Here is a 23934-nt window from a genome sequence, read left to right on the forward strand (position 1 = left end):
GTCTGGGGTCGTCCAGTCGGGTCGCATCAACGCCGAGTTCGAGCTTGTAGCCGTCCCTCTTGAGGTTGCTTGGGATCGTGTAGGTGTCAGCCTTGTGCCCGATGAGGCCGCAATGCGCGCATAAGTTGGGGAGTCGCTTGTAGAGGACGGAGACGACGACCTCCTCGTCGGTGATCTCATCCAGCAAGGGGATCCACCTTTGAAGCGCCTTGTTGATCAGAAGAAGAACTCTTGCCCTGACAAACTTACTGCAAATATCCCCACGAGCATTGTTATCGATGGTTAGCAATGTGCCGATTTTGCGGCCCAGGTCTCTGGTTAGTTCTTTGTAGATGAGATGAAAGGGGATGTCTCTAAATTGCACCCAGATGGGGACATGGAAGAAGGTGGTAGCTTCTGGGTCGTCGCCGTCCTTCAGGGCCTCGATTAGGACGACGTCGCCCCTGTATCTCCATGGTCCATCGTGAGTGACATGGGCAAAGTCACCCTCCTCGGTGAACTCCAGGATGAAGCGCCTGCTGCTCAGAGGGAGAGAGTCGATGTTGCTGCGAATCTTCCAGACCCTTCTCAGGTTGTTGACGATCTCCTTCGAGGTAGCGGTGAGCATCGTGAGGATGATGCCCACAGCCAGGAGGCGGGAGCGCCTTGAGCTTTGCGCCTTGGTCATGTTGATGACGATGGCCTTTCTTTCTTCTTCAGTGCCGAGCTCCAACATGAGCTCCTTGCCCTTGCGCCGTCGGGCGGCGTCGTCCACTTCCTCCCTGGGGAGGCGAGAGGTCCGGAGTGAGTCGCACCATCGCCGAGGTTCAACAGGGTGGAGCTTCTCCCCGCCGGGGGGGGGGGGGGCTCGGCGGGGGAACGGTTGTCCCAGCCGATCTCACCGGGGACCAGAGCCATGGGGTTAGCGGTCGAGCAGGTGGAGGGCAAGCTGTGGAAGGTGGGGTGGTGGCTTTGTTCGGGGTGGGGGGGGGGGGATAAATAGTCCGCCGGATGGTGGCGACCATCATCAAGAGCAGTAATATGCGAATCAATCGCCAGAAACGGGCGGGTGCGTGGGGGGATGGTAAAGGCTGTGGTTAATGTGGTGGGGGGGGGGGGAGCGCTCGGCGGGGGTTTGAAGGAGGGGGTTAAGGCGGGATTGGAGGTGGGAAGGCCAACCGGCCTTTGCGTGGAGGGACTGGAGTTGGCAGCAGGGATCGATGACTTGAGCACTTGCCTTTTCAGGCGAGTGAAGGCAGCGAGCAGAAGGGGATCAATCTCAGGGTCGGGATGGGTGCAGGCTGGGGATTGGGTTCCTGGTAAGGTCGGGGGAATCTGGGTGATTTCAGGTGGGGGCGGCGAGGTGATTTCTCTCTGGTTCCGGCGGGATTCTGGGCGGTGGTTCTGGGCGGATCGCCTCCGGCGTCGCCCGGGAGCCAGAGCGTCTCCATTCCCTTTAGACACCGGGAAGGCGACTCACCTTCTTTTCAAGCGTACATTCTCCATCTTTTTTTGGGCATGGTTTTCAATTTGTTTGGCGTCGTTTCCTCGCAATGGGTCACTTGGAGATCTCGGTCAAAAATTGGTATATGAAAATGAGTAGTCAAAAGTTTCGGCTTCCCATACAATGCTTGTATCCTGGGAGACTTGGAATGAGAGAAGTGTGCCTCGATCATGCTGGCAAAGATAAAGCTCGCCGCTGCCAACCCGGTGTCCGCAGGCGCAAAACGGTTGGGTTCTTCGATGTCGAGAGTAGGCATTTTTGTAGACGCTGTTTGTCGTGCTTTTCTTTGCCTTTTCGTGCTTCTCTGGTCAGTTGCACTCTCGCTATCTTTTAATGAATGGATCGCCTCTGTTTCGAATGAAAAAAAAAATCACAAAGAAAGGATTCGGTATTGCGTCCCGTATAAGAAACACATTTCTGGCGCTTAAATGTTACTGATCCTCCAAACAATTTGGCACGAAAGTGGAATACGTCATAATCGGCCTTGAAACATTTTTTTTAATACACTCGGGATCGTCCTTGAGACAATTAGGAAAAATGTTACTCCTACTAAGCAAATCCACAGAAACTACTTAGGCAAATAACTCGTGATTTCACCAATATATCGCCTGAACCACGTCGCCTCCATAGCATCTGTGGCATGATTTAGTAAGTCAAAACGCGCTGCCCGGCCGAATATAAAGAAAGTAAACAATCCGATCCATTGGTGGTGCCGGCAGGCATGAAACCGGACGCACGCCCACTTTCTTCTCCGTGGCTTCTCGATAAAGAACTCATGGAAACGAAAACAAGAGATGTCGCTAGCAGCAGCGTGCCTACGCTCGCACGCACTCCAGCCAGCCAGCAGCTGCTATGCTACGCTATGCTGGCCAAGGGATCCGGCGAAAGTGACACCCGAAGGTTCGGCTCAGCTTCCTAAAACTAAAACATCCATCAGCATCAGCAGCTCGGACGACGTCACGTACCCGACCGAGACGACCAAAGCCCGACCGGACCAACCAAAAACCCGTGGCTCGCGAGCTCTCTCTCCCGTTCACGCTTCGCGCGCGTCTCCAGCCTCCCTTTTTTTTTGGCGTTGAATTTTTTTTCGGCCGTCCCGTCCCGCCGCGGGAGCGAGGTGGCGTCTTCGCGTGCCTGCCCTGCCCGCCGGAGAGCCGTCGCCGTCGGCCTCGGGGACACTTGTCTCCGTCTGGAGCCTCCTGGTGTGCCACCTGGCCGGACAGAGGGACACGTGTCCGCCGCGAGGAGTCTCTGCGCACCCGGCTTCACGCCACCTGGCGCATCGTCGGTCGGTCGGTCGGTCGGGACACTGATAAATCGAGCGAGCAAAATCTTGACCAAACTTGGCCACTGCAGGTTAAGCAGCTAAAAGAGCACGAGGCAGGATTGGACTAGGGGGGAGAAACAAATATGCAACGTGACGGGAGGAAGCGAGGAAGAAGCCAACCGGACCAGAGAGGACCTTTTCACATTCTCTGTCTGGTCGGGTCCAGGTCCACCGTCCACGGCTGTTTTTTAGACATACGGTCATACGGGGAGGGGAAGGCTCTGGTCTGGCCTTGGCTGAGCTTCCAGAAGAGGTCTACGAAGGCAGAGACGGGAGAGCTCCAGATTGCAGAGGGGTTGTTGGTCTCTTCCTGATGCTGCTTCCCAGCTCCAGCCATAAAAATCGAGTCGCGTAGAAGAAACACGTGACTGATGACAATAAAAATAAAAATCGAAGGCCTCAACGAGTCAGGGAACCGGAATTTCACCCTCGATGCTCAACAGCAAATACGAGGAAGCATACAACGTCAAAAAAAGTTACTCAAAAGCGTAGCAAGCAGACCAAGAAACATATCAAGATCTTCGAGAGGAAAAAATAAGCTGGGCAAGCAACACGCTTGGTTCAACCGCTCTGATTAGACAATGAGACTTGACAATGTTCACAAAGGAAGCCCACGAGGTTTAACCGGCCTGTCACAGATAGCTTTTTTTTTTTTAGAACAAACCTGTCACAGATATAGCTTTCCGTCTCAGAAGGTGTACGTCAGCCCAAACACGACCCAGGCCCAATATACTAGTGAGCTCCGTGCTTCCATGAACCAAGTTTGCCCCGGCCCAATATAGCACTGAGCTCCGTGCTTCCGTGAACCAAGTTAAACCGGACAGGATTTGGGCTAGGCCGCCGCTTTAAAAGTTCGAGGCGTTAAGGCTTCATTTCCTCTCGCTCAAAGTTCGAGGCGTTTTGGTTGATAGCATTCGGCCTTCCCTTTGTCAATCTAGTCATCATAGTTATCTGTTGAAGATTTATGGAGAAGATTTTTTTTTTGGAAGATTTCAATGTAATTCTTAGTTATAAGAGTTACTTTGTAGTTTTGCGGAATTTTATCTAAAACAATGTACCTATAATGGACGTTGAGTTTGAATAAAATTACAGGTGATTCTAAAAAAATACTATCAAAGATTTTTCCATCTTTGTGTACTTATACATATCTAAATATTCAGAGGTAGCCTTTTCCAAACACGCAGAAACCCTAGCCACCACGAAAAAATCCTAGCCACCGTTTTTGGAGGAAGTTCTACTAGTATTTCTATCTTTTTGTTAGATTTTTGTGTTATGTTGCCTAGAAGATTGACGTCTTGATTCCCTAGAAGATTGGCCAGTTCTTTTTAGCTTCCTGAACCGGCTTCTCCGAGAAGCTGCCCTCCCCCAGCTTCCTGGAGAAGCAGCGACCTAAATTTAATTACGCTACCAAACTAGGTTGGTCTAAACTTGTTTGGATGCCTGTCTAAATCTCAGATGCGACTTCTGCAGAAAACTAGGTAAGGGTAGCTTATAGGAGAAGCCGGTTTTAGAAGCCAAAAAGAACGCAGCCTAGTCTTGTCTTGCATAGAAGTCGCAGGTCATGGTGTGTTTAACAATCTTAGCTTCCCATTATGTGAGGTGGATAGCTCATGCGGCTTTTCAAAACCTATAGGGTTAATCTAACTTGTGCAAATATGGTATTCTACAATTTCGTCACCACATATACATGGAGAAACGTCAAGAGGCAAAGGATGGATTTAGAGAAGTTGACTTCGAAGTACCATGATATGGATCTAGAATTTATATGCACGGAGAATGTCACATAAACTACATAATCAATACTGCCTTGACTTGTTTACGAGTGATTTCATAGTTTCACTGTGTTCATTGAATCAAACATCCAAGTCTACAAAGCACCCAATTTAAAATGTGCTATCAATTAGATTCTATAAGAAGGAAGGTTTCACTTCCAAAAGAAAATCATAAAACTTCAACCTCGATTTTCAAGAGATTACAACATAACTAAACCAACTATTTACTATAAGAAAAGATTCACATGGTTTTTTTTTTCAATGTGATAGCTAAACATAAGAGTTGGAATTAGAGCTTTGAAAATCAAATCGAGCTCCTATATATTCAAATTGTAATGAATGGTGATGCACCAGTTAATCCGAGTCATGCAAAAAAAAGCACTAGTCACTCCGTTTCAAAATGTAAAGCGTAGAACTTTTATTACCTATCAGACTTTCTTTCAAAGTGCCATGAAATTAAATACATTTCACAGTGCATCTAAGAGCAAGAATAATAGTGGGCTATAAACTGGTTACAAGAATTAAATATTATTTTGATGCTTAGTTGGAGGAAAGAGAAGAGGAGAGAGAAAAAAAGTGGGCTGTTAACTAGTAGCCAGCGGCAACACGTGCTCCTAGGCACCTTGTGAGACTGTAATGTGAGCTTGCTACTAATAAAGTAATGTTTCTTATAACCAACTTATTATACATGCTAACTATTATACTACTTAAAGATGACATGGCAATGCTTACAGCCAGTAGCAGGCTATAACTATTAATCTTGCTCTAATGATCCTCATTGACACTATAAATGTTGATATTTTTGTTACTACAAGAGAGTCAATAAAAATTGTACACCTTGTATTTTGAAACCGAGCGAGTGCTACGAGTTTGCGCAAGGCACTGATCGGTCGGCCGTAACATGAACCCATAGACCTAGATGTAAAGACCATACCATTGGGCTTCCTTCGATCCATATTAATTGTCTTAAATTTGCCTAAATATAAATGTATCTATGTTTAAAAAGCGTTTAGATACATGTAATATTTCGACAATTAATATGGATCGGAGCTAGCACATAATAACAAGTGTTACTCCTGCGTACTGCTCCTACGTACCAGCCGTGGAAAAGGATATATAGATTGATCGATAATGACAGATGGATTAGCTAGCTAGAGGTAGACGTACGGAACGGGAAGGGGAAACAAATGGGGGCTCGAGCGATTAATTCCCGTATGAATATGACGGCTTCATCATTAGATTAGAGCCCAGACTAACCACCAAGGAGACAGCCGTATTAATGTACGCAAGTACGTGTGCGCGTAGGCGTAGCCTAAGTAGGAGCAGTACCTAGCTACCATGCAACCTTCAAATTCTGCTTGCAAGGCACACATATATGTGTTGATGAGAGTAAAAACCATCCTCTAACTTTGAACTTTTTTTGTATGGAGTGAGAAATTAAGTATATGTATAAACGAGAAAAAACAGCCGTGTTTTTACCTCTCAGTCGATCCGGTTGGGAAAATTAGTCGAGTTTAACCAAGCACATTCCGCCGCAAGTGAATTCCATTTTGACCTCAAAGGTCCTCAGCTTTTACCTAAACTTTGTCATATTTTATATTCTTGAATTGTGTCTAATTTGTGATAACTTTTCTTGAAACGATAAATTGGACCTGTCTACTAGGATGGCACTTGGCAGCTAGCTTATATATACTGGCCAAACAAATCGAACACATAACATAAAAAATTGTGTTAAGTTCATGTTTGATCGATCGTTTGGCCACTTCGATGTTAGATTTATGAGAGAATGTAGCAAAGTTTAAAAGAACTTATAGAATTTAACATGATTTAATGGTTGCACGTATGAGTTGTCCCCCTATCAGTTATCCCATAAGCAAGGTTCCAACTAAATAAAGTTTTTGCTCTTCATGTGGTTAGCACGTTTCACCATGATTCGCCTTGTGGTACTAGAAGCAAGATCGACATCAAACTACTCAGGGCCGGCGACCTTTCTTCTTGGACCATACACCAGCTCGATCACAGGGCAAACGGCCAACGAGAGCCGGCCGGGGCTGCCATTGGACACAACCCAACGGCCATGTCGAGAGGCCGGGCCGGGGTCACATCTCTCTTAACCTCGATCTCTCCTAGTTAATGATGATCGTTGCATCGAACATCGATCATCGAATTGATTAATTAGGAGAATTGAAGGTAGCTATAGCATACGTACGCACCTATCTGCGTGCTACCGCGCGTCACACCACACTCCACGTGTACGTACTTGCAAATTAATTCAAGGATTATGCGTCGTGATCAGGTGCATGGTCGTTTTCCGCCATGACACGACGCATGACAGTCGGCATTTGCCTGACGCCGACCTTGTACCATATGAAGGAGCTAGCAAAGATGAGAGACCGAGCTAGCTAGGGTCAGTCGAATTAAGAGGAAGAACGGCGACGACGTCTGATTGGGAAATGCTTGCTTGTTGTAATTAATCTCTCTGCTCTGCATGGACGCATTGATCGATCAGCATCTGAGCATCGTCGATGGAATCGAGAAAACGGCCGTAAACTGCTGCATTGGATGCTCTAGCTCTCGATCGAATGAGACGGACAGGCTAACTAACTAGCGCGAGCATGCTGATCGAATCCGATATCCCCTATGTACTGTACGTACGCAGTACTGCGTGTGTGGTACGTAATTAAGGTGGGGTTGGCGGGGTCGATCGCCCCGTCTAATCTACTAGCTAGAAATGGATCGGCTGAGATCTTACGTACGTAACGTTCAGATGCACCTATCATATTGTACGTGCACGGGTGCATGCATGCTGTATCCACTTATCTGCATGGGGGCTTTGTCGATAACTCCGATGTGCAGGTCTTCCGCTTCCACTAAATGTTAAGGGCTTGTTCGGTTGCAACGTTTCTTGCCAGGGTCGAGAGGGATTTAGGGAGAAACTGAACTAAAATTGCAACAATCCTTGTCAATTGAACTACTCCCTCCATTTCGGTTTAAGGGGCCAATCTCAACAAAATCCGATTTCAGATTATGGGGCCAATCTTCCTTCCCTTTCTTCGAAGCCATCGAGCGTGCCTTGACTGCTGAGAAAAACTGCAGCCCATTAATTACAGGAAGTGGAACGGCCAGCATGCATACTTCCCGATAAAAGGAGTAAATTTCATAGAACCACACTTTTTATGTCCGTGGTATCACAAAACCACAGTTGTTGCTAACAGTCTCACAAAACCACAACTCTTGGGGCAGAGAGTCTAAAAAAACCCTAATCTCAATGAATAGCGGCTTGATGGTGTGACCCGGGCCTACAAGTCAGTTGCCACGTCAGCCTTCCCGACCCGTCTCCAATGCCACCCGGGCCCACAAGTCAGTTGCCACGTCAGCCTCCCCGACCCGTCTCCAATGCCACCCGGGCCCACAAGTCAGTTGCCACGTCAGCCTCCCTGACCCATCTCCAATGCCATGTTGTGGGCCCGGGTTGTCAGAAACACCATCAAGCCGCCTAATCATCGAGATTAGGATTTTTTGAGACTCTCTGCCCCAAGAGTTGTGGTTTTGTGAGACTGTTAGTAACAACTGTGGTTTTGTGACACCACCGTCACAAAAAGTGTCGTTCTGTGAAATTTACTCCGATAAAAATTCCCTCCTCTCACGTACGTTGCTCCTTATTTCCACCAATCGTTAGAGACAGTTGTGGGGCTTTTGGGCCGATTAATACATTGCATGCGAACTGCCAACAATTAAAGCAAAGGAAATCCACACAATCGGGCTTAAAACAATTGAGAGACCAGAACAGCCTTGGTTACGGTGAAAAATCAGATCGGCCCGGTATATCGAAACGGAGGGAGTAGCTCTAAAGAAATGCATGTTTGAGGAGAAGGGGTGGCTAGAAGTAGGCCTGTCATTGATTTAAAGTCACTGGAAAAATTGCCTCCGCAGATGTCTCCAAGGTATTTATAGGCAACCTCTAAATACCACAGCGGTGCAGCCTGCTGGCTCTAAAACCATCCACAGTCTTTAGAGCCAAATATGTCTGTAAGTTGGAATTCACAACTCGCTTAACGTAGAGGCAACCTCTGAAGAATAAACACCAGTAAAATAGAAGAGAGAGAGTTTGAGAGCGAGATCATGAGAGAGAAGAGAGGGGGACAAGCTTTTTTTTTTTTTAGTAAGATGTGTCTAACCTCTGTTGCATTTTGTGACAATCTTAATGCATGAGATGGGTCCCAACACAGAGCAGAGTTTCCTCTAAAGACTGTGCATGCCCTAAGTGGGCACACTCGCGTTTGTCCGTGGGCTGGCTGTTTCTACTAGCATAATTTATACGGGATGCTGCCCTCTTAACTTGTTCATACATATGCAGCGTCCATCTGCCCACACTGTAATAATGTTTCATACATGCCAAGTTGTTTTCCTCATGTTGAGCATGTTTCTTCCGGGGTCAAAGTCTGCAACATCGATTTCCTGTTCTGCTCTAGCCCAGTGAGATTTTGCTTGTACTAAAATATTATCTTAGTATTGAAATCTTAGTGCCACCAAGTTAAGTGTCGGCACGGCCGGATTCTTGTCCATTCAAATCTTCGTCGGGAATGTTGAGAATATAAATACGTCTAGCCTATTTTCATCAGTTCAGACTTTTGGTTTAGTTGGCTAGCGCATCAATTTAATATGGTATCAGAGCCAAGAGGTCTCAAGTTCGAGACCCTGCTCACACAGTATTAAAAAAAAAGATTCTGCGGCCTACACCGAACCCACGCTAAGGACTAAAATAGACTAGACGTGAGAGAGAGTGTTGAAAATATAAATATATTGCCTAGGCTATTTCTATCAGTTCGGACTTTTGGTTTAGTTGGCTAGCGCATCATTCTAAGAGGGAAAGATGTCTTCAATCCAATAGGACTGAGCTTCATGCTGGAGCTACCAACATTAAGTTGTTTTCGCCACGTGTTCTTAGTTGAAGCTGTTGATGTTAGTCCATTCCTATTCAACGGGTTCGTTGTATCGAAGTTAAAAGTGCTGATTTAAGTTGGCAGCATTGAGCTGTTTCAGATTTGAAGTTAGTCTGGACCAACGACTAGTTTTCTAGGTGTTTCCTATAAAGGTATCTCGGCCCCAATTCATTTGGAGACTTCTGCTCAATTGTTTCCCAACTCCCTATGTTTGCATACACCCTTCTCAAATCCCAAAGTTTATCTTTTTCAGGAATCCCTTCAGAGTGAGATTGAGTCTTATCTGAGCTTCAAGCTAGCAACACCGAATCCAAGCCAAGCTTTTGAGACATGCATGTTACTCATGGCGATTGTCCTCACCTAGCTAGATGACTAGGAGTGTCGCTTGAGAGCCACAAATTGTGTGGATCCACCTCAACATGGAAATTGAAGGACAGAGATTCCCCCGAAATAAAAATATACCACAAGTTATTGTGTCATGGAACGTGTCCAAAGCTCAAGTTGAAGCGGGTGGACCAACCCCCCGGAACAAATCCAATCCTCAAGCCTTTGGTCATTTCATTCTTAGATCTAATTTTAGTTTGCATAGATCACATTTGCTTCAGTTTGCTTCGTGCTTCATTTTTAGGAATAATTTTAGTTAGGTAGTTAAATCAGAGAAAAAATAGTTAGAAAAATGGAGATGGAGATTATATCAGTTTTCCTTCGGTTAACAATTGTTTCTTGAAGATAGGGATCAGTCCTTAGACGTCAAAGTCAAATCTTCTGTATAAAACAGAAACCAATATACTGCATGTTCCCCATAAAAAGGAAACCAATATACTCATTTGCTACCACCGTTCTTGATGAAAACAAGTCCATCGTGCCGATTTTTTTTCTTCCATCATGTGAACTGAACTTTTCATGTGAAGTTCCAGTAAAATTCAAGTGTTTCCAGCCGATGCATGCATTGAATTCACTATCAAGGAAAGTATAGCTATTGTGCAAGTTAATGGCTCTTGTTTCAAATGGTGAGCTTGCTTACTTTGCTCATACTGTATTATGTATGCGATCAGCGCACACGAAAGAGAAAGCTACCATTGGAGTCAATAAGAGTGCTTAATTAAAGCCAGCTTTATTGCATTGTCTCCCAGATTTGTCCTTTGGGCAACTTTATTGATAGAAGAAAAAACACGATCGCCATATATGTACTAATGCACAGCTACCCTTATCCTACTTACCCTTATTATTTCCTTCACGAACAGCACTTTGATGTTCAGATCTCAGCGTGCGACAACCGTCTCCTAATTGCGTCCAGGTTGGATATATAAGCAGCGAGATTAATGCCAAATGTAAAACTGGAAAGTGCCCAACTACTTAACAAGGTCTGATGATCGTGTAAAGACTGGTGATACCAATCCCCGACTTTGTTTCAAAAAGCATTAGTCTTTGTAAATCACTGTCTAGATACCTCGCATTTCTTTTCACTCTCATAACCCACAATTTTGGCAGTTATAACTTTTTCTCGGCATATTTTGGTAAAAAGTAACGTAACTTGACATTACATAAACTGTTTTGCTATTTCTCAGACGACAAGAAGATTGGCTACCATGTCGACCAAGAAAAATAACCGTTTCTAAATCACCTGAGCTATAGGCACTCCTATTGATAATCTGATGGTTGCACATTTTCTTAAACGACGTATAACTCTCTCTGAAGGGGCAGGCAGTACAGAATGCTTCGTCTAATAATGATAACAAGGAAAAGAAATGTGCAACACGTATGCAATTGATAGTTTGACGGCGGTCGTTCTTCCTTGTGCACAAGACAAGATAGTTGAGCAGCTGGGGTGTTGTGAAACACAATAATGATCAAGAAAACAATGGAGGCATGCAGGCCAGACAGATTCCAATCCGGCCGGAATCCCGCTAAGGTCCAGAGTTCTGCCGGAAACTAATGATTTTTGCAAGCCGGCTCTCACCACATATGGTCCCAAGACCCAAATCTACTCATACACTATGCCAGCAAAAATAAATAAAGAAAACAAATATTATGTGTGCGACGAGACCATAGAAAATGCTTGACACACACCTTTTTTTTTTCAATAATAATGACGTTTTCTGGATAAAAGTCCATGGCAATAATGTATATTAACTGAAAGTAAACAAAATAACAATATTTTTAAGAGTACTCTCTTAACAAATCTATTGACATTTATTTTCATATACAACCCAGCTAACTTAATCTAAATCTAAAAACACAGAAATACAGACGACATAAATTTGAGATTCATGGCTTGTTGAATTCTCCAGAAAGTCAAAACACAAGAAATCCCCAAAACATTACTCCCTCCTTTTCACAAAGGTTGGCGTATTTTGTTTCGTTAAGACAAGTCTTTGATCAAGAAATACTCTATCACTATGTAAGTTATATAATAGGAAATCATGATCATTAGAAAAAACTTTTAAAGACAAATCCATCGATATAAATTTCATATATGAAAAAACACATATCAATAGAGTTTTCATCGACAAAGCCTTGTCCTAACGAAACAATATACGCCAACCTTTGTGAAATGGAGGGAGTAGTTCGAATGCTCCACGTGAATTAAAATTTAAAGAGATAGAAAGCCCATGCAAGACGCGCAGTATTCTTCTACAAAGTTAGAAGTGCTATGAAATTAGGGTATAACAAAGAATTCCATATTGGAGAGCCTCATTCTTTTTCAAAACGTCTTTTGTAAATCACTGAAGGAGCGTCAAATTTACAAGATCATATATTTATAACAGAAGGACTGTGAAATGGTCCTGATTCTTAGACTTTATGTACTGCCGCCAGTTTAAAAGTGATCTGCATGTACTTGCCACGAGGAAAGGGGGATGTGAGGTGCAGACAGTGTCAGAAGAGGAGATCAGGTAGGCACAGAAGCTTCCCACCCAGCAGAACCTGACACAGATGTCTGTGGAGACCCTGGCAAACCGCAGGCATTCTGCACTGCACATACCGCCTGTTCCTCATTAACTGAGTCGACAGGGGCAACAGACTCCAGCAAATCTGATTCACCTTGGCACACACAGAAAATAAAATAAAATGGGAGGACGGTTGCTTGGTGAAATATGATCACAAGGCTACCAATTATTGCGGACTAGCTGTTGGACAATTCAATGTGGATATCAGCACCAGACGGCCTAGGGACGGGTGTCCACGGCCTAGTACTCTTGCCGTGCACATGAAACTGCAAGGGAGCAGAGGCTTGGCACAGGGCATCTCGTCTCATCAGCCAATTTATGGGCACAGAACTAAGAGCAGTCCATTCAAAGTTACTGCACTGAATATTTCAGATTGTACATACAAAAAGACAAGAAGGCACATAAATATATCAATAGCCAAACTTCAAAGCTAAGCAAGATGTTTTGAACGAAATTGCCAATAATAATAAATGATCACAAATTCGTAAACAGAGTGGCAACCAGTTTAGGAGAAGTGCTGACTACGTCAAACAAAACAATCAAGCGTACAGTCTGGCAACCAAGCATTTTCAGTAGAGTCCAAACCACTAAAATTATTAGGAAATGGCTAAAATTAAACAGAACTTCGGGCTCAACCAAAGCAGATTTTTTTTGTTTTTGTTTTTGTGTGTGCACAAGATCGCTAGCACAGCTAAATCAAGGAGGAAAAGCTGTGCATACAAACAGAACTACTGCTCCAACCGTCTTCCTGTTTCAGCTTCCTGACTTAGTCTACTCCTGAAAATACTACAAAGGTGTGAACTTTAATACATTAGCACGTTCTCCACCGAGCAATGAATTAACTATAACGCAACAGTCAACAATATGTCAGAACTTTTAATTTCTTTCATCGGCAAACAGCATCAACTAACAATGACCACACATCATCGTCATCACCAGGCTGTACATGGAGCTAACCTTAGACAAAGCTTAAATGCCAACCAACTCCAAGCAAGGAATTCCAGAGCTAAAATATCAGGGCAGAGGGAAGCTTTGCCAGTTCTCGAGCAAGTCTTACTCGAAACCACTCCATAAAGTCTAAACGCGATCTACACTCACTTAAGAGCAATATTTTGCTGGACCTTTCCATCCCAAATCCTATCACCCAAACAAAGCTGGGTGTTGAAAGACAAAGAAGGATTCCAAATGAGGCAAAAGAAATTTGAAGACGCCAGTGCACACAAGCACAAAATGCCCCAGCACACTGTTTTTCCATCACAAGTCTTGCCATATCGATAAGCTAAAAGGTCTTACCATATCAGTCTTCGTAGTTAAGTACCAAGTCCATGCGTCCGATGGCACTCAAACAGATGATTGGACATTTGGACCACGGTCCCTAGCTAGAAAGGATCAAAATAATCAAAAGATCATTTTTCTATTTATATGGTTCCACTTTACTTACACATGCCCTGGATGTTAGTATCATTGTAAATTTTCTTTTAACTCGAGGCTTCTTTGAAGTACTATTTGTACTGCTGGATCGTTAATATAATCGCAGGATCTTTACCTTTCATACGAAGAAGAAAAAACTACTAGCTAGTTATAGGAGCTTAGGTGAATCAAACTCAGGGTTGCCCAGCCCAAACAATAAATGTGGCTGCCCACGGGCGTAGGTGAGCGTGTTTACTACCGCTGTACTAGCAGGGAAGGTGGTTATGCTGTGCAAGGCTATGCATCTACTCAGTTCACCGACAGTCCACTGCAAACCCTGCGGACCCCCGTCAGTTGCCCTCCCCTGATTTCGCTCTTCGTCCCTATCTTCTGCCTTAGTTTCATCTTATCCCTAGACGCACGCTTGCTATACTGGTACTAGTGACCCCAGCAGCAAATACCCCTACTCTCCAGTGTATACGTTCCATGACGGCCAGTGAAAACTAGGCCAATCATCTCTCTCTTCTCTCCCGCTTCAGTGCGAGTGTGTGGGCGCGAGACACTGTGCTATGTACTATTTGACTACCTACGCATCTAACCACATTTAACACGGCAGTGCAGAAGCAAGTACAGGCTGGGCAGTTTATATCAGTCAGAGCAGACCTCTCCTTCCACCCACAACACACTGGGTGTTCAGAGGTTCACTCCCTCCTCTGACAGACAAAGACAAATGGTGCAACCCAAGAAGAAGTTTCGTGGAGTCAGGCAGCGCCACTGGGGCTCTTGGGTCTCCGAGATCAGACACCCCCTCCTGTAAGCCCCGACCCGTAGCTTCAATTCCCTCTAGGTTTCTGTTAAGATAACTGTTTTTTATCCTTAACAAGTCTAAATGCACGACATGTTTTGCAACTCGTGAAGTAAAAGGAGGGTATGGCTCGGTACCTTCGAGACGGCCGAGGAGGCTGCACGGGCTTACGACGAGGCCGCCGTGTTGATGAGTGGCCGCAATGCCAAGACCAACTTTCCTGTTCAGAGGAGCAGCACTGGTGATCCTGCCCCAGCTGCAGGCCGGGATGTCCGGGGTGGCAACGGTGGTGGCAGCAGCTCCTCCTCAATGAGCAACCTGTCCCAGATCCTCAGTGCCAAGCTCCGCAAGTGCTGCAAGGCACCATCTCCATCCCTAACCTGCCTTCGCCTTGACCCTGAGAAGTCCCACATTGGTGTCTGGCAGAAGCGCGCGGGGGCCCGCGCTGACTCCAACTGGGTTATGACCGTGGAGCTCAACAAAGGGGTGGGGCTACCCAGCGATGTTGAGGCGCAGTCCACAATATCAACAGCAACAACTTCTTCATCGGTGAGTACAATGGATGATGAGGAGAAGCTCACACTGCAGATGATCGAGGAGCTGCTGAGCAGGAGCGGTCCAGTTTCACCTTCACATGGAGAAGACGAAGGCGACTTCGTCGTCTGAAAAGCATGGATGAAACAGCATAACAAGGTCGCCATCCAAGATCAGGGTCCCGTAGGCTGGTTGGTACAAAGGCAGTTACAGGTTGCTTCAGTAAGATAGATATGTCTATTACTCAAGCCAAGTGACAAATATTATATAAGTTTGCAATTGTGTGCAGCTATATATTACTTATATTGTTATTACATATGCAGTCACCATCAAGATACTTTGTTACACATCAATGTCAGTTATATAGTTTACCATAAAAGGAAATAAATATTAGTATATTACCTTTGTTCATCCCTTTGTTCAACTTCAGACACCAACATTGGACTCTGTAGAGAAATCTAAAGAACACGATAAAGGTGATATTTGTGAAGGAGACATCAGCTTTATATGACATAATCATTTCTAAAGACCATGACTCTGAAGTCTAAAGGTTTGTGTATACAAGAAAAAAAACTATTTTGGTGTATTTAAGCCAAGTGTGTATGCTTTTATTGTGAGAAGATGCATAGGTCAGGCATTAAGACAAACCAGCAAGCAGCCAGGCAAACAAATGCAATTCAGTGAGAAGAATTAGATGCAAATTACTTCAGAAAAAAATAAGGATCCATCAGATGCCTACACCTTGGCATTGTGTCTCAGCTAGGAGACAATCCAGTCACATGCAGAACGAAGGTAATATTTCTTAGCTTTCACTTCCACACCTCCAAAGAGACATGAGAATGATATATTTCAGAAAGCTCCCTTGTGCCAGTTAACATTAGCATATTACAACAACATTCTCAACATCATATATTTATACTAGTGTATTTCTGGAGGGGAGTTTTAGGATTTAGTTCATGATTCGAATTAAATCCTAAGAAATCCACCTAAAAAAAATCCCTTGGATGCCTGACCCAATCAAGCCTTTAAGGGTGTGAGCGATCAGCCCAAATGCATGGACCAAAGAAACATAACTTGTGGACAGGTCCACAAAAAGACCTTGAGAGTCGTATTTGTCATCATTCATTAACTAAATGCAAAAAATAATAAGTGATAATTAATCATTCTATGTTAGCTAGGATGAACTAATGCCATAATGACCAACAAATTTTTTGCCTTCAGACTAGGAACAACTGATAGTAGTCTTGGAGTCTCAACTAATAATCAAACAAAGAACAAAATCAGTAGACAGCTCCAGCTCACGTCAATAATGCATTTAAGAGGCAGCGTCATACAAGGTGAGTTAGCGAAAATAGTTTACATATCGGTGGCGGTGGTCATCCATCAAGGTGATAGACTGATAATAAATCCCACAAGGAGCAGTCATTGGCAATTTAGCAAATACTGAACTGGAAGAACCTTAATGACTAGGGCTTGTTAGTTTGGAACTTTGGATGCTAACTCAGTATTGACAAGTCAAAAGACTTTATATATGCGTGTAAAATGAAAAGATAGACACAATCAAGAACGATGAGCAAGATCCCTCACATTCGTTTTCTTTCCAAACTTCGGAACATGGAGCAGTGACAAAAAAAGAAGAGCTCTAAGATGAGTCTAGAGGTTGGTACAAAGCATGCAGTCAATGCTTAAGGGCCCAATCTGTTAGTTAGCTAGTCATTATGTACGAGTACGATTGCATCAGAAAGGAAGAAAATAATAGCACATAGATGGGAAATACTCCCTCCGTCTCATATTAAGTGACTTAAATTTGTCCAAATATAGATGTATCTATGCCTAAAAAGCGTTTAGATACATGTAATAGAAAGTCACTTAATATGGGACGGAGGGAGTAGCTGCCAACCATAGTTTCTGCATAGTGAGTGTTTAGGTCATAGAATCATGGCATTACATGAGTTTGGGTTTTTAAGATATCGTTAAGTTGCTTATTTTTATCATGTTCCTATACATGGGATAATAAATGAAGACTCGCTGTCTTTTATCTTACCTATATATTTGCCTCACTCACACATTTTATACGAAGTCCTGTTTGATGACTTTTATTCGTTCAGCGGGCTGTAGTACTCTTACCTTTGAATTTCCCAAACTCTTCTGCGTTACTGCCACAGTTTCCATCCTCACAGGGACCCTTCTTGCAAGAACTAAAAGCTTTTTCCACCTGCTTCTTTAGCCAAGTGCATGTAGTATTTTTTTTCGAAGTCATTCGTCTATACTTTGCCACAAGTCCCAATCTATTGGGTATGCATCACTACATAGTACATACCACTCTTCAATCTTGATGCATAATTATAAAACAGAAGCACTTGAACCTAACACAACAACATCGAAGGAACAGCTGTACCGGGATTTATACCCTAACTTGCTCTTCTTTCATCATTCATATAATTCACATCGGCATACATAACATGCATGTGTACTACAGGGTCAGATTTGTATGCAAATTTGGACCACTCCGCCATCAATATCCAATAAACAAGTTACACAAATCAAGAGATAATAGTGAATTATAACATGAAAAATATAGTGCAGAAGGCATCAAGGGTAAGTGAATAAGTTTGGTAAGTCTAGCCTCATTGTTCAGAAGAGTGAGAATATGACCGCCCAATTTTCCAGTATTATGTGTTCCATATTTTGGTACCACATTAGCAGGTCAAGGAACTTTCATGTTGCAAAAGCATGAATTAAATATGTCCAGCAAGATAGCTGTGGTGGTCCTCTGACATTAACTCTACCCTTTGCTTCAATACTATTCAAACCAATCAGTGATGTCATCTTAGTTAAGATTGTAAAGCATAGTGCATTAAGTAACTCTTCACTCTTGTCATGGTGATATTTTCATGTCCTAGATCTACCTAAAATGGTTTAAATAAGACCACATGTACATATGATTCGAGTATGTACTACAGGTAGTCGTAGTTTCTATTATCAACAGTCTGTTGGTTCCACATGATGGAATCGACGGAATAAGTTGGTGAATAGAATTACATACAGGACAGATCGTGTTCTAATTAGTCTAGTAGACTCAATGAAGCATAATTTGCATTTGGGTGACTGTTAGTCTCAACATCATGCTTAGTAGAATGTCTGTTCAGATTGTAACAAATAATTATTGTTGAACTGAAAGAGCAAATGGAAAATAAAGGAAGCAGTCCATTTAATCAGATGGCTAGTTTTTTTCCTTGCAGTCATTCGTAATAGTAATTAAAATGGAACCTCAATCTAGTTGTAAAACAACTAGCAGAAGGATGTTTAATTGTTTATATTGCAATTTGAAGCAAATGTAGAGAATTCTATAGTACTCGTGATTCCACTAATTTGTTTTATACTGCCAGTGTATCGTTGGAACTATTGCACTAGTGAATGATTTTCTCAATAAAAGAAACAAGCATATGTTAGTATGTTACCTGAACATCAATAAAATATGCAGGAAGCAAACTGAAAAAAAAACAGTGGATAGGATACTCTCAACAAGGGTGTTAGTCGGAGATGTGAAGAAAATCTCTAAATTAGCGACATTCATCAGAACAGTTACTTATCATCAAATGGTAAAATTTTGGACTGGAAGATTGAAAGGAGCATCAATATAGAGACAGTTTACAACCCATTCTACACCTTTGGTAAGGAGCAAGGACAACAACTGGAGTATAGAACCAAATTTGCCCCTTTGAGTAGGTCTAAGTACCATAGAACAGTGGTCCTAGTATTGTGCTTCGCTACTGATAATAGGGCCTATTAAATTGTTTGTTGACGCTTGATGTATCCATATTGTGATATGTTAAATACCCTCACTGCTCTTGTAGAAGTGTTCACAAATAAGAACGAACCTGATATCACAATACTTATTTGAGTATTCACTGTTTAGCCATTTTAACCATATTTGATTTCGTATTTGAGCTTTCCTTCATTCAGATTATCCAGAATCACAGAACAAAACAAACTAGAACCAGCAAACCATTAATGCAACATTGACAAAATGAATCGAGAGAAATGTAAAATCGTAAATCATACCATTTTTAGTCGATTGCATTTACACATATGGTAGCTTCCTTACATTCCCACATGAATTTATTCCAGGCACTTGCCCAGAGGAATCATCTTAAACTGTTTGGTTAAGCTGGCCTAGAAAGTGCCTGAAATTTGAGAAGTTCAGAATTCTGACTTCCGAGCTATCCCAGGAAGGATGAACAGATGCACTGTCTCCTACAGATTTAACCTTGAATATTGAACAACAAAGCCATATAATCATAAAATTGTCTCATTTAAATAAGATTAACTGCCTCTCATTTATGCATCATGGTCAAGAGCGGGCCCTGGAACTCAATTTTCTCTTCCTATCAATGCCAAGAGAGATGCCACTTGTGTAATTTGAACTTGCGAGTTCCCGGGGAATGGGAGCCCCTGCTGTCTTCAGAACCTGAGCAAGCTCTCTGAAAAGTTTTCTATCCTCTTCATTCACAAAGACAATAGCCTTGCCCTCCTCACCCATTCTAGATGCTCTTCCAACTTGGTGAACATATTCATCAATTGAATTTGGCATGTCAAACAATATCACTTGGCATACTTTCAGGAGATCCATTCCACGTCCCAAGACCCCTGTACAAACAACAACAGATACTTCTCCTGTGAGAAACCTTCTCAATCTTTCTCTTCTCTCTTTCATTGTCTTCTCACCATGAATAGAAATAACCTCCAACCCAATAGCAGCAGTAAGTGCTTCAGACAAGAGATCAGCACCAACTCTGGAACTCACAAATATGACAGCAGGAGGTTTGAAGTGCTGCTTGCTCTTCATTATCTCAAGTATCTTCTGCTTCTTCTGCTTAGTCTCCACCCAAATGACCACTTGTTTAACTGATTTGTTTGGTCTGTTTGGGTTCCCACAAGAAATATGTATCATATTGTTAGCCATTGAGTTTGACAGCTTCTCGACTTCAGAATGTATTGTTGCTGAAAACATCATAACCTGCGGACGTGAGAGTGCCCGAAAGATCTGCATGGCCTGATCTCTGAATCCCCTCTCTAGCAAGCAGTCCACTTCATCCAAAACAAATACTGAAACATCATCAAGGTCAACATTGTGTTTCATGAGGAGATCAATTAGTCTCCCAGGGGTACCAACAATTAACTCGATACCATTTTCAATTCTATATATCTGCTGAGCCAAGGGATCCCCACCAACGACTAAAGCAGTTTTAAAAGGTAAACCCTTTCCTAGCACTTTTGCTTGCTCTTCCACCTGCAGGCATAGCTCTCTAGTTGGAGCAAGGACTATAGCCAGTGGCCCTCGCTTGCTCGTACATTGTTCTGACCGTCCCCGTGAACAATGTGCAATTATAGGAACTAGAAAAGAAACTGTTTTCCCTGAACCAGTATCTGCAGAGACAAGTAAGCTTCTATCACTTAAAGATGCAGAGATGACTTGCATCTGCACTGGAGTAGGCATAGTATATCCTGCTGTCTCAAGATTGTGCACAAGCTTTTCAGGAAGACCACAGGAAGAGAAACACATTACTGGATCAGGAATAGCCTCACCCTTTACACAGATGTCAAGTTTAGTTCTCAGGGAAGCGATCTGGCTGGCGCGCAAACTCGGTATATCAGGAAAATTGTTGTCCCTGACACAGAAGCTCTCATCACCAAAAGGAACATCTACCCGTACTGGTGCTTTTACTGGCGGCTTTGTTTTAGCAGCGATCCTAGCAAGAAGAGAAGTTTTGCATTCCACACTGCAGATGTCGTCATCAGTCTGATCACATATATATTCACCGTATCGACCACATATCACGCAGCGAGGCTCCCCAGGAAGAGCTTCTCTCTGCTCAATGCATCTTTCCTTCACTCGTAGATCTGTAAAAGTAACAAATAGCAGGAACACGATGTTTTGATTCTCAGATTGGATACATGGAGCAACAGAAGGCGAGCATTTACTATTACATGAAAGAGGCACAGCACTGCAGGTGATGTGTCAAGAAAAAGGCTGGTCTTATGTTCGCAAGAAACTATGGCTTGAGAAAGAACATCTTTTTTTAACATCAGCTACTAAATAAAAGGCCATAAATATTGTCAACACAGACAAGAAATTCAGTTATTGGATTCTCAAACTTCCAAGCACCAACTACTGAGAGACTAAATCTAAAAAAGGGACATATTTCCTTGGTAATGCATTCTGTGAGGAAAATCTTGGTTTTACTTAATTTATTCAGTTTGCCAAAAATTGCTATTCTTATTTTTTGTAAGACCTCGCCAAGAGGGCAGGGTATCCCTGCTGATTCATATAGAAGACTGGCCTAATTTATAAGGAAAAGTAGATGAAAAACTATAGAAGAGCGTGGTTGCTTAGAGAGCAGCGTGCAAAACCCTGACACCTAGAACACTACCCAACAAAGCAATTACGCTGGCATCCCTGCGTTGCCCACCTGCACCCCCCCCCCCCCCCCGCCCCCCCATGCCGGCAGGCACCATATTTTTTCAATGCAATTACCTTCCAGCTCTTTACTAGCATCAGATGGAGCAACCAAGTTATCAGCTGAATCATTTTCCACTTGCCCCATCCAGTCGATGGGGGAAAGAAGTACCAGGAACTGCATAGACAAAAAAGCACAAAGGAAACTAGATCAGACACCTTCAGCCATAGCTACAGCATTAATTCAGAGCATCATCAAATCCCGATCCTGATCGGTCTAGATCGGGGTTCGAACTCGCTGTCCGGTTCACTACAGGCACAAAGCAGGAGACATACCGCAGTTATAATCGATGCCGTAGTCACAATGGACACTCGATAATGCTGTCTCCAGCACTGCTTGATCACCACCCCACTACCATTGATGCCACTAAGGGAGGGGCGTGGCACAGCGGAGATGTGCAGGTGGATGGCAGGGTGGGAAGGAGCAGAAGGGAACTTTAAATCCAACTTGAGCCTGCAAAACATTCAAGGAATTTGAACATAAATCCTGAAATTCCTGCGTACTTGACACACTGTCCGCTGTCCGCTCACCTCTCGCCTGGGCGCGTAGTGAAGAGGGAGGCGAGTATGAGCGAGAGACTGGAGGAAGCAAAGCTACTTCGGCGGTGATGCGTACAGGATCCACGGGCGGAGGACCCGGTAGGGCAAGGTAGGGCGGTCCTTGATTTTTGCCTCGGTTACGAATTGGGGGTGATTAAGGAGATGAAACGGGGGGCTAAAGGGCGTAATTCCTTCGTGAGGTGATGGGAGGAGAAACGGCCGGGAACGAGAGAATCCGAGAGATCAACCTGGTGGCGGGCGCTTAAGCGAGGAGGAAGACGAGAGACGGAGCGGGGGCGCTGGGGCGCTCGGCAGTGGGATGGGGAGGGAGGGGTGGCGGCGCTAGCTCGAGGCGGGAGACGAGCTACGGGGCTGGGGCGCTTGGCATCGCGACGGGGAGGGAGGGGTGGCGGTGCTCGCTCGAGGAGGAAGACGAGCGACGGGGTTGGGGCGCTCGGCAGCGAGATGGGCCAGGGCCGAGGGAGGGGAGGTTGCCGAGGAGCTGTAGAGCTCTCTCTACAGTTTGCATTGAAACCAGATGCACCTCTTTGTTTTCATGCAAACTAATAGCGCTACAGTTGAACAGGTCGGTAATGACTCACTACTTGATATACACATACTCACAAGTCACAACACATCTGATTTTTTGAATTTAACTTCGACATTTTTTTAATCTCCTCTCAGAGAAGCACCAATTTGATCAGAAACAATATTAGAATAGTTACCACACATTTAAAAATACATTGATGCAAAAAGTACAAACATGCATGAGATGTCACAATTATTGTGTATGAATTGTTTGTTATTCAGATTAGTCCAACACAAGTTAATACAGCATTGTTAGATGTTCATTTGTTTGTGCCTTTGGATTTTTATCTGTGTTTATGATAAGCTAAGATAATTTTAAATATCACCTACGATGGCAATGACTATGATTGATGACAAAAATACTTTTCCAAAAAAATTAAGTCCGTGATGTTTCATTTATATATTGTTTGGTGTATCCCTTTGCATAAGTTATTACAATTTTTTTCTCCTGTACGAAATCATTTCATAAAAACTAGGTGATTCCCCGCGCGTTGCCGCGGAAAATTCTATTTGCATATCTGTAGAATTGATGTTGCATGATGTGCATATTTGTAGCCAAAATTGATGTTATGAACACATAATAATAAAATGATCAAATTCAAAAGAAATATGATGATAATAAAATGATGAAATGCAAACGAAATATGAACATTGTAGAACCATAGTACTTGTGAAATTTTTAGGTGAAAAGTCTTAGGTGATAAAAAATTAAATTGTGTAAGGTGCCACCAAAATGAATTGCTTGTCGAGTTGCATGACGTGCATGATGTGGATGCTGATGTGGGTGAAAAGTCTTAAGTGATAAAAAATTGAATTGTATAATATACCATCAAAATGAATTGCTTGTCGAGTTACATGATGTGCATGATATGGATGGCCATGTGGACACCTTGCATGTGTAGTTTGCAAACATTAAATGCACCTTAGTGGGGATGTGGATGCATGGTGAGGTGGATGATGATGTGGACACCTTGCATGTCAAGTTTGCAAACATTTAATGAAAATAGTGGGGATCAACTTTATAGATTATATAGATTAGCAGCGGAGTGGCTACTATAATTAAC

At 43.4% G+C, this 23934-nt stretch overlaps 2 protein-coding genes across 3 annotated transcripts; one reads left to right on the forward strand and one right to left on the reverse strand.

Annotated features, from left to right (window-relative positions):
• Window positions 1-14475: 14475 nt before the first annotated feature.
• Window positions 14476-15633, forward strand: LOC100837885 (ethylene-responsive transcription factor WIN1). Its single transcript, XM_003571380.4, has 2 exons — window positions 14476-14696; window positions 14802-15633. Exons 1-2 carry the CDS (start codon window positions 14614-14616, stop codon window positions 15352-15354), a joined length of 636 nt encoding a protein of 211 aa, XP_003571428.1. The 5' UTR covers window positions 14476-14613; the 3' UTR covers window positions 15355-15633.
• Window positions 15634-19257: 3624 nt separating this feature from the next.
• On the reverse strand, window positions 19258-22805 carry LOC100830215 (DEAD-box ATP-dependent RNA helicase 41). 2 transcript variants are annotated; one of them, XM_024461776.1, is made up of 5 exons: window positions 22274-22805; window positions 22019-22196; window positions 21761-21860; window positions 20812-21126; window positions 19258-20652 (listed from the first exon to the last, which is right to left on the reverse strand). In XM_024461776.1, the coding sequence occupies exons 3-5, from the start codon at window positions 21828-21830 to the stop codon at window positions 19577-19579; spliced, it is 1461 nt and encodes a 486-aa protein (XP_024317544.1). In that variant the 5' UTR covers window positions 21831-21860; window positions 22019-22196; window positions 22274-22805; the 3' UTR covers window positions 19258-19576. The 2 variants fall into 2 exon arrangements, with proteins under 2 accessions (XP_024317544.1, XP_010233998.1); XM_010235696.3 differs by having other exon boundaries at window positions 19258-21126.
• Window positions 22806-23934: the final 1129 nt, after the last annotated feature.

The sequence above is a fragment of the Brachypodium distachyon genome, chromosome 3 (assembly GCF_000005505.3).
Source record: "Brachypodium distachyon strain Bd21 chromosome 3, Brachypodium_distachyon_v3.0, whole genome shotgun sequence".
NCBI lineage: Eukaryota > Viridiplantae > Streptophyta > Magnoliopsida > Poales > Poaceae > Brachypodium > Brachypodium distachyon.